The sequence below is a fragment of the Primulina huaijiensis genome, chromosome 6 (genome assembly GCF_012295235.1).
Source record: "Primulina huaijiensis isolate GDHJ02 chromosome 6, ASM1229523v2, whole genome shotgun sequence".
Classification (NCBI taxonomy): domain Eukaryota; kingdom Viridiplantae; phylum Streptophyta; class Magnoliopsida; order Lamiales; family Gesneriaceae; genus Primulina; species Primulina huaijiensis.
Window position 1 is genome coordinate 17,012,263 of NC_133311.1, and position 11,227 is coordinate 17,023,489.

At 34.2% G+C, this 11,227-nt stretch overlaps 2 protein-coding genes and 1 pseudogene across 2 annotated transcripts; all 3 read left to right on the forward strand.

Annotated features, from left to right (window-relative positions):
- Positions 1 to 682: 682 nt before the first annotated feature.
- Positions 683 to 2,143, forward strand: LOC140979439 (heavy metal-associated isoprenylated plant protein 21-like). The gene is made up of 3 exons (XM_073444833.1): positions 683 to 871; positions 993 to 1,068; positions 1,807 to 2,143. The coding sequence occupies exons 1-3, from the start codon at positions 797 to 799 to the stop codon at positions 2,097 to 2,099; spliced, it is 444 nt and encodes a 147-aa protein (XP_073300934.1). The 5' UTR covers positions 683 to 796; the 3' UTR covers positions 2,100 to 2,143.
- A 1,310-nt stretch (positions 2,144 to 3,453) lies between these two features.
- On the forward strand, positions 3,454 to 5,433 carry LOC140979141 (protein THYLAKOID ASSEMBLY 8-like, chloroplastic; annotated as a pseudogene).
- Positions 5,434 to 7,492: 2,059 nt separating this feature from the next.
- On the forward strand, positions 7,493 to 9,082 carry LOC140979788 (heavy metal-associated isoprenylated plant protein 37). Its single transcript, XM_073445355.1, has 3 exons — positions 7,493 to 7,649; positions 7,784 to 7,859; positions 8,029 to 9,082. Exons 1-3 carry the CDS (start codon positions 7,611 to 7,613, stop codon positions 8,865 to 8,867), a joined length of 954 nt encoding a protein of 317 aa, XP_073301456.1. The 5' UTR covers positions 7,493 to 7,610; the 3' UTR covers positions 8,868 to 9,082.
- The last annotated feature ends 2,145 nt before the right edge of the window (positions 9,083 to 11,227 follow it).

The following is an 11,227-nucleotide window of genomic DNA, read 5'->3' on the forward strand; positions in this document are numbered from 1 at the left end:
TAAAAAGTCATTAATTAGACGGCAAGTAAAGTAATTCATTTATTAATTTTGGAATATGTGAAATAAATAATGAGGTGTCTGAATACACACACACATATTATATATACAAGAAAGCTCCTATGAGACATTTAATGGATCAATTTTGTGATATAGATTTTCTACTCGACTCGACTCGTGAAAAAATATTATTTTTTCATGCAAAAAATAATATTTTTAGCTTCATATATAGATCAGATCGACTCACTGTGGGCAACCCACTATGAGCACAGTTGATCCGACATCCACCTATTGGATGTGATGAATTTGTAAATCCAATAGGTGAACGTCATCTCAGCGGTGGTCACATGATGCATACTATGTGATGAAACTATACAATAATTTACAATCACGCTATCCAAGCAAACCACATTGTACCAGTCCTGTATACGATAGGTTCGTGTCATGAGAATGTGTTGGTAGGAGGAATCGAACTCATGATCATTGTCCAAATACTCACATATCCCACCAACTCAGACAGATACGTGAACGATGGAAAACTTCATTTTAACATTAGAAGGGGTAGTAATTAATAATTTTAGAGAGTAAAAAAAATTAAAAGAAATATACAATAAATAAAATCACATAAAAAGGTGAACGCGTGTGCGTCTATAAATAGAGGGTTACACAACAAAGAACCAAAACAAATCTCCTCACATTCACGTACATACCTTCCTTGCTCCCCAAGTCCCAACACCTTCAGACCACCAAAAAACACAACCAAATACAGAGGAAAACCCAACAAAATACACAGAAAAGAATGGGTTTTCTCGATCATATCTCGGATGTGTTTGAAGTTACAAGCATGAGAAAGAGCAAACGCAAGCCATTGAGGGTAAATCTATATATCTATATATATATATATATAATAGAAAATGTATGGATATATATATTGTCTTTCTGATGTTATGAGTTGATTAATCGAGTTTGAAAATGTTAACTTTGGGATTATGCAGACGGTCGAAATAAAGGTAAAGATGGACTGTGAAGGATGCGAAAGGCGGGTCAGAAATGCAGTTTCCTCCATGAAAGGTTAGTAAGACCTAGCTTCCCAGAACACACACACAGATACTGTAAAACATTTTATTTCATAACTTCATTAATAAATATGGCATTACAATTGAAAATTTATAATCGAAAACTTTTAATTTATAGTTCGATATTAAATGATAATGATATTTATGGCATGGGTTTTTATCGTTCAATATTAGGAAATTATATGTCCCCCCCCACCTTTTTTTTTCTTTTGTTAAGATATATTAAATTAAAATCTATAAGAATATGTTATCTGTCAACTTCCACGCGTTAATAGTTTTTTTTTTTGCATTTAAATATATTAGACAGTTTCTAAAATATCAAACAAAAGAACATTGATTTTAAATAAATAAATAAATTATCTTCCATAAATACAGATTATATCTCTCATAAATCTTTGCATTTTATATTACATATTCCCTCAGCAAATTTCGAAGTCTTTAATGTGGAATTATACTCCCCGACTCACAAATTAACCAATCGATCCATCAGCATATTTGGTTCAATTTAGACCACTGATTCCTATTTTTTTTAGTGATCCAGCCCTTCACATGGCCATAGTCGATTAAGTTACATATCCGGAGACTGTCATTTTATCAAAAGTTATAAACAATGATAATATATTAAAGGAATATTTTGAGTTGTATGTATAATCATCTCAGCATCCATCATATTTTAACATCGATCTCTGTACGAGCAAGGGCGACTAAATTTGTTTGTGTTATATATCTGCAGGTGCAAAAGCAGTAAATGTAAATAGGAAAGAAAGTAAAGTGACAGTGAACGGGTACGTAGATCCGAAGAAGGTGTTGAGCAAAGTGAGGAGCACCGGGAAGGCGGCAGAGATGTGGCCGTACGTGAAATACGATCTGGCATATTACCCTTACGCCCCTGGAGCCTACGACAAGAAAGCCCCCCCTGGCTATGTGAGAAACGTGGTTCAAGCTTTTCCCAGCCCGAATGCCCACGAAGAGAAGTATTCTACCCTTTTCAGTGACGAAAATGTCGATGCCTGCTCCATTATGTGACACACACATATACATATAAGTTTAATATGTATAATTTTATTTGATGTGTTTGGCTTGTGTTTTGCTATCAATTGACCTTTACAAGTTGTTTGCATCATGGAAAGATACAAGTGGTGGTGTTTAGCAGATTCCCAGAGTAGTAGAAATAAAATACTGCGTTTAACGAAGGCATCGAGGGTGGAGACATACGTTTAGGTAGTGTTTGCAAATGTTTCAAAAAAGTTCTCATAAACTTTTAAGCATTTACAAACACTATCTTAGATTAATGAAACAGTGAAATATTTGACGAGATAATCTTCGCTAAGACGGTGTAATTTGAGGATTGATATGATCTATCCAAGTAGAATAAAAGGAACCATCTCGTAGCTTAATGGAGCTAGAAAGATCCTTAGAACTAAAAGTGTGATGATCGATGAAAGCAGTGCGTGAATATCTCACAGCATGATTAAAAAAAAAGTGGACGTAGAATTGTGATCGTTCGATTAAAACTTCTTTATAAAAGTTATCATCGTACGTTCCAAGAACTCATGTTAAATAGTTTTAAAAAATAAAATAAATATGTTAAAGTATAATTGTTGAAACTATAATTTTCAACAGTGACCTTCAAAATCAACATGACTTTTTGAATTAAAGTCCCTTGATTATTTATTACCAAATAACCTAAAAAATTTGAACTGTACAGATACTGCTCTGTGATATATTTTAAAACCTTGAACTTTTTCTTCCAAAAAAGAAGAAAATTTTCATCTTCATCTTTCTCAGCTCCTAGTATTTACAATTCGAGTGAGTTTGGATACAAAATTTGTAGTTTAAATAAATCACTTAAATAAGTTCAGTTTTTTTAAGTATTTTTATTATTAAAAAAAATAGAAACAATTTTGATGAACGTTAAAATGTGATTTTGTTTTAATTTTTTAAAAAATTATAAGTAAAAAGTTAAAAAAAAAAACATAAATATCAGCTTTAAAAAGAAACATTTAAGTGTTTTTAAATGATTTTTGTAACCAAACACCGCAATTTTTTTTTAAAAAAAAAAACACTTTTTTAACCCACAAACTTCAACTTCTTTAACCAAACGAGTTTAATGTATTTCTATGTTTGATTTCGTTTCCTAGGCTTGATATTGTTCTTCAGCTATCCGTTTATTTCAAAATTCGATTTGCCTGAAAAAGTTTCAATTTCTGCTATTACATGGCTCGATTGGAATGAGTATTGGGTTCAGGCTGAAAATTCTGTCGCTTATTTATGATACAAAATTCTATGTAACCCACCCCGGGTTGCTCAAACAGAGGGTGCTTTTTCTTGTTAAGGAGTTTTCTGTTAGGCTCATATGATGAGCTTCGAGTTCTCTTAATTGGCTTTTTGGGAAAAGAACCAACTTTGCACCTTTATTCACGCAAGAAACACGAAGAGAATCGTCTGCGGTTTAAGGAATGGACCACGGAAACCCCTGTGGAGGAAACGGGTTCTCTCCACCGAGGCCATTCAAGCAGTTCAGTCCTTAAAATTGGCCCAGAACTCTTCTAAATTGGATCATGTTTTCAGTACTAAAGTCAGCAGGCTTTTGAAAGATGATTTGTTGGATACATTGGCTGAATTGCAGAGGCAAAATGAATTAGATTTAGCCCTCAAGGTATTGTTCATCAATTTAAAGTTTTTCTGCTTCTCTTGAATTCTTGATGGTCTCGTTTGTTAATAAAAATGTTGATTCACTTGCTCTCTATCTTGAAAATGATTGTTTTTGGTCGGCCATTCTATATTTTCCTTGGAACATTACTACCAATGTATCCGCGCTAACATGTACCTTTTGATTTCACGATCAAGCCCTGTAGAGATTTGTTGAAATTAGCTGTTTGATTTGTTTTATAAAAGCATTTGCGTCTTTGTTTACAGTTCGTTCTATCACTTGAAAAAGGTTAATTGTTCTGTATTAGGAGCCACGCCATTTTTCATTTGACCCAATGCATGAAAATCACATGTGAATCCTTTCACGATCATTGGATGAGTGTTACTTAAGGTAGCGTGGAATAAATTCTTGTGAACATGGTGCTGTCTTTTAGATCAACTTTCTCTGTTATTGTACTGTATCATTTGTGATCTTCCATAGTTAATGATTCAAAAAGGTTAATTGTTCTGTATTAGGAAGTGTGATGCCAAGTGTTTCTCCAGGTTTTGTGATTTGATTTAATTGTTTTAGAATAATTTAATATTTTGTCTTGATCAATCTTAATATTGTATTCTAACTGGTGAATCTTAGTAAGATCAAAATGATCGAGATGACTGAACGACTCTTTGTGGAGCTGGGGAGTGAAGGCTTAGAACCTGACACGAAGACCTTCACTGAGATGATTGTAGCTTATTTCAAAGTAGAAAAGGTAAACAAAGCAATGGATACATATGAGCTGATGAAGGCTTCAGGTTGCAATCCAGATAAGTCGGCCCTGACCATTTGAATAAGGAATCTTGAAAAGGCCGGTCAGGGAACTCTTTCGGTGGTAATAAACAAAGAATGTGCTAAGTATTTCGATTACCCTGAGAAATTCATTGAAGAAGTTGAAAGGACATATGTAAGTATTACAGTCTCCTACTCATCAATTACAACTTAATTTAATGGGCTTCTTTGTTTTTTCAGACCTACTTGATGTCATAAAATGAAATGGATTCGGGGGGCCATTATTTGCTAAAAATTAGTGTACCTATCAATCAAAGGATTGACCAATCCATGCTCCTTGTGCTCTCGATACTAATACTGAATCAAACGGGTGTAGAAGAGATCTCATGTAGGTCTTTACATAAGCCAGGACTGATCAATGAGTTTGGTGTTACATTACCTGCAACAGTCGGTTTCTAAATATAAGTCTAAATATAAATGTAGGCGTATGTAAAGCTTGAAATATGTTGTGAATGATTAATAGTTCTATTGCCTTATCTTTCTTCTTTTTATCATAGCCAAGGCGAAAGTCACTTGTCCTTGTGTGAAGATTTCCCAAATTTTCAAGGTTGCATGTTGTACATGGAGCTTTAATCACACAAGCAGGCTACACCAATTGCCAACTTGATATACTATACATATTGCTGCCTCACGGCCTTACAAGCCCAGAATACGTGCAAGTAAAAATATGGCAGGGATGCTCTTTTCCAAGTTCTTGTTCCGATCATCTTTTTCCGTCTATAAACTTGTAACGTAGCTCAATGCAAGTTTTCTGGTTTTGTATCAAATGGTTTGAGTGGAAATGAGATCAAACCATCTAGCATTGAAGTATTACTATTGATGATGCCCTGTAAATTTGGTGAGCTGGGCAATTTACCGAGCAGAGACAAGTAGTTTCCCTGTGAAGATTTTGATATGATGGATAAGTCTGGCTTGGCCTGACGAGATGAGCCCGGGTGGTCTGGCCTGCCTTGGTGGAATGACCTCTGGTGATCTGGCCTGGCCTGAGATAGTCTGCCCGGGTGGTCTTGCCTGTGAGTACCATTGACAGGGTAAAATGAGCATGAGTCATATGATATGCATACACTTAATGTCAGTGGGGCGCCAGAAAGGTTTTTGGCGTGACCACTCCGACGCTTAAATCGGTACAAGATTCACTAAATAGATAGAGAATTTATTGAATACAGTAGAATGCAATATCTCTTTCCCAAATGATCAAACTTGAGTATTTATAGAGAAGAAGATGATCTCGATTATAGTACATGTACATTGTTCCTGATTAGACATATGCCCAAGCCTTGTCTTCTAACGGTTGCCCATGCCATGTCCTCTGACAACTGCCACAACTGCCCATGTCTTGTCTTTTGTCAGTAGACATGGCGACTCATATTGTTCTAGTCTTGTCATGCTAATAATGTATGGTGAGCATAATAGTCGGATGACCTGAACCTGGTTGGATGAAAGTACCTTGGTTGAGCGAGATGGACCATGGTCGGGCTAGAGGACCCTGGCAGGCGAGATGAACCTTGGCTAGGCGAGAGGACTTTGGTCGGGCTAGAAACCATATCCAGGCGAGGCGAGAGGACCCTGGCCGGGCTAGAAGACCATGTCCAGGCGAGAGGACCCTGACCGGATTACCTGAACCTCGACTAAATTTTACCCATGCTATGCTCCCGAGAGCAAATTGAAATCTGACTCGGTTAAGTTTTCTATTTCCGTCCGAGTATAAGAATGACCCCGAATCTTTTTCAAGACATCAAGTATGTTTTTTTAGCTACGTCATAAGTGTTTACATTTTACTTGAAGCTAAAAACTTTGAGAAAAAAAATTCCAATTATTTGGAAGATTTCAAGAACTTTTCATATGTACCAATTAAAGCATATCAGATGTACCAATTAAAGTAGATGTTTTTGTAGAATTTAGCATATTGTGTATTGGCTTTTCATGGGCTTTACTTCCTTTTAACAAGTCGCTGAGATTGCAGGCACTTAATAATGGCTCCATTTTAACTTTGCAGAATGACAAGACCCTCCCACGGGTCATATTCTCAGTGAACCCCATTCAATTCAATAANGCGATTAAATAAATTCTTGATGGGTATCAGAATTTTGGGATGATACTTATAACTTAATGTGAAACAGTTAAATTTTATAATTTAATATTTGTTCTCAAGTTGTAGAAAATATTGGCCGTTTTACATTTTATAAGACCTATTTTTATTAAATAACAACCAGCAATCTGAAATCTATTCATATGGTTAACCATCAATTCAATTTAAAATTTTGATGTTAATTTTGATGTAAGATGAACTGATCGATCCAGTTTCTTTAATGATTTTTAATTTATTGGCTTAGTTGTTATCTTGATTTAATTTGTTGACATATCTGATTCAAGTGGAAAATATTAATATCTAAGTTTATTTATGATTTTCAAGAATATTTTCATTTTTTATATTGATAAACAGGCATGTTAATAATAATATTTCTACAAAGGTCGTGTTTTAAAATATCCATTTATTGTTAAAAATAAAATAACAAAAACAAAACATTACATGAAACAATATCTCATACTTATTACCATCTTCCTCAAAAAATACATGAAACATTTCGTATAAGTATTTCTCAAATTTGCATGTTTTTAAATTACGATCACACAATCTTAAAGTACTCTAAAACTTCAAAATAGTAATGAAATTGAGATGATTAATCTATTATTGGTTTGTTTTGCTAAATTTATTACATAATAAATTATACTGTCTCAATTAGTTAACTACTCGCAGAATGAAGCATGTTTGTACAAAAATAATTTCAGAAGTAAAATTCAAAGCTAGCTATATTTCATATTATAATAAGAAACAATTATTATTTTTTATCTGTTTGATGTGTCTGATTTTAATTTTCTGAACACATTTTTTTATATTAATTTGGAAGATTAATTTAAAAAAAAATAAGAAAAAAGAAAAGAACACACTACCTCCAATGAAGTTTCTCTGCTTCTATTTAAAGCCTTTCAACCCCCCGACTGCTGCTTTGTATGTTTGACCCAAAAGATGAAGTAAAGAGGAAGAAAGATTGCAAAAAATGACTAAAAATGAAGACTTCAAGCTCCTCAAGATCCAGGTGATCTTTTCTTTTTAAATCTCTTTTTTTTTTCTTTCTTTCTTTGTTCTTAATATATGTACTAAGCCAAGTTTGTGTTTGGGCTTCTTCTGTAAAATTTCCCCCTTTTTGGAAAAAATAATTATTTTATGCAGACATGTGTTCTCAAAGTGAACATACATTGTGATGGGTGCAAGCAGAAAGTGAAGAGACTTCTTCAGAAAATCGAAGGTTTTTTTTTTTTTTACTTTTTCATTTGTTTATGTATTTTCTCCCACTTTTTTCCTGAGTGGCTGTCCTTGTGTTTCTTAAAGGTTTCATTGTCAGTTCCAATCACTTACAAATGAGTGTAAAAATGCTTACTTTCTTGTAATAGTATCTTGAATTTTTTTGTACTCAGGAGTTTATAAAGTAAGCTTAGATGCAGAGTTACAAAAAGTTACAGTCTCAGGAAATGTGGATTCCGCAGTCTTAATCAAGAAACTAGTGAAGGTTGGGAAGCATGCTGAGCTCTGGTCTCAAAAGGGTAACCACCAAAACCAGAAACAAAAATTATCTTTCATCAAACAAGATTCTAATAAGAACAAACAAGGGCAGCAGCAAAATGTTTTTAGAAATCTTGAATCCCTGAAAAAGAAGCAGAAATCCCCCTTTGTGACACAACAAGAAGATGGTTGTCTTCCTGATTCCGATGATGAAGAAGAAGACGAGGAAATGCAAGTTATCAAGGATAAGTTCAGCCAACTGGCTTTGCTCAAGAAACAAGCCGAAGCAAAGAATCCTGGGAAGAAGGGAAATGGAAATCCCAGTGTGATTGATCAGAAAACACTGGACAGTACTGGACAAGGGAAGAGGGTGAACGACATAAATACCATTATGAATCTTGCTGGCTTTCATGGAAACAACGGGAGGGGATTACAGATCCAACCAAACAATGTCTTCCAGGGGAATAATCCTGCAGGAGGTTTCCCGGTGAACGGATTAAGCGCGGGACACAATCCTTCACTCATGATGATGAACATGAATGGCGGCTATCCTTCCATGAATCCCTTGCACCAGCAGCAAACACAGATGATGTACAACAGGTCTCCATTCATCCCTCAAAGCACTGGCTTCTACCATGGTTACGGTGCGATTCCCTACGGTTTCAGCGAGCCTGGCCGATACTACCACGCTGCTGATCATTCTTCTGCTCACATGTTCAGTGATGAGAACACCAGTAGCTGTTCCATTATTTAAATCACAAGGAATTTGGGTACTTTTTCCAAGTATTTTGCTTTTCAAGTGTTCGGGTACTGTGTTAGTAAACAGTGAATTAAGTTTGATGTTCCTTCTTTTTTCTTTTTTTTTTTTGTTGTTGAGGGATTTGCTCATTTTGTGTTGCTTTTGTCTTAGGATTTGACTTGGTCTTAAGTTTGTTATTCCAATGATATATGTTCTTGTATGTTGTGCAATCTCAACTTGGTAAACATTTTTTTGGGCCTTGTAATTGACATTTTGTTCCTGCGACCGCACACATTGGATTGGATAAATGAAGGTTGGTTGCGGTGGGTACAATGTAACAATAGTTGTCTTTATAAATACATAAATGTGGGGGGCCATGGCTGGTGGGTGAGCATCGTTGATTTGGACCACGACTGACCGTGGTTGGTGGGTCATGGGTGAGCACTGCCCACCGGGATCACAAGTGGACATGGTTGATTTGGACCGCGAGTTCAACTTTTCTCGTGGGAAGAAGAAAAAAATTAAATCGGCTTAGGTTTAATGGTGTTCATATGGACCAAAAACGAACTGAAACTCACCCGAAATCCGGACTGAATTGAACGGTTCGGTTAAAATCTGAATGCTTTCCGTTTTTTGGTTTAACCGAATTTCCAATTTTTTTAATCTATTCATATTTATTATTAATATATAAAATAAATGAAAAAATAGAATCAAATCGAAAATCCGGACTGAATTTGAAATGCCATTTACTTCCAATATATTTTACATGAGCAGGTCTCTTGTGAGACTGTCTCACAAATTTTTATCTGTGAGACGAGTCAACCCTACCGATATTCACAATAAAAAAGTAATACTATTATCATAAAAGTAATACTTTTTCATGGATGACCCAAATAAGAGATCCATNTCATAAAAGTAATAATTTTTCATGGATGACCCAAATAAGAGATCCATCTCACAAAATACGACCCGTCAGATCGTCTTACACAAGTTTTTGTCATTTTAAATTTATTGCAATTATTTTAGACAAAAAACAAAAAACAAAAAACTTAAAATCAATGGATTTCAATCAATCTAATGACAACATGTGGTATCCATTCAAATATATATAATTATTTTAGAATTTGCCGTATTTTTTTTAAAATAAAGGGGAGTGTGAAAACGTGACACTATAACCATATATTTATATTAATTAATTAATATTAATTATAAGCCGCGCAAATGAATGTCCCCCTTAATTTGATAATCATTTTGCGATGATTATTTTGAATATTTTCATAATTTTTTTTACCAACATTTTTGCAACTTTTAGAACAATTTACGTTCTAATATATTGATGGACACAAGGAAAAAAGTATTAAAATCACCACGAATCAAGTATGATACCGTTTTAAAAACAGTATTATTCGATTTATTTATCTTGTTTGCCCATGGAAGATCATATAAAATCAAGAGAGTTTAATCACTTTTGCATGGTACGACACATATATTTATCATTTGAGACGAGGTTTCGGGTCCGAATCTCAATTGTGCAAAATTCTTCCCTCAACTAATAAAAACAAAAACTACCATTTCATGTCACAAAATTATTTTTAAATCCCATTTTTGACCAACACATATGACCTTCAACTAATTACATTAAATCTACTTAAAAGTGATGGAGATGGCCGTTTATTTGTTTTGACATAAGAGTATCGGATATTGCTATTTTATTACAAATTAACTTATTATTTGGGAAACACGAATTTTATTAAGGTTTGTGTATTTTTCTATATATTCCAACTCTACTATTTTGATTCATTCATTTCAACTAACAATAGTTCGATTTCGACTAAAAAAAATTGAGCGCGGGTCGAGCTCGAACGACATATTAATAATATATCCGGGTGGATTTTGTTTTCAAAATTCAAGTAATAAATCTACCGGTATGGGTTTAGAAATGAAATTCGGATAAGTTTCACATTAAATTTCAACAATCAAAGATAATTATTAATTCATTAATATGTAAGCATAGAAGTATCGGTGTATAATTAATTGTATTGGGTACTTTTGAGATTTTTCAAGTTGGGCCCAATGAATAAAATGGCCGGGCTATTGCCTTTGGGTTAGGCCCAATTGAACATTATTGTGAAGTCCAACTATTTCAAAACTCAGCCACATTACAATTTTAACTCACTGGGTCCAATTTTTTTTTTATTTCGCAACTATTAATCCAAAAGTAGGTACTTCCCCCGTGACACATAAAACACCACCTACCACGGGCCTTCAATTTGACCAAATAAATTATGCATTCCTTTTTTTTTTTAATCGGGAAATCCGTCACCGTAATACAATAGTATGTAAATCATGCTTATCAAATAAATTATATTGGACAA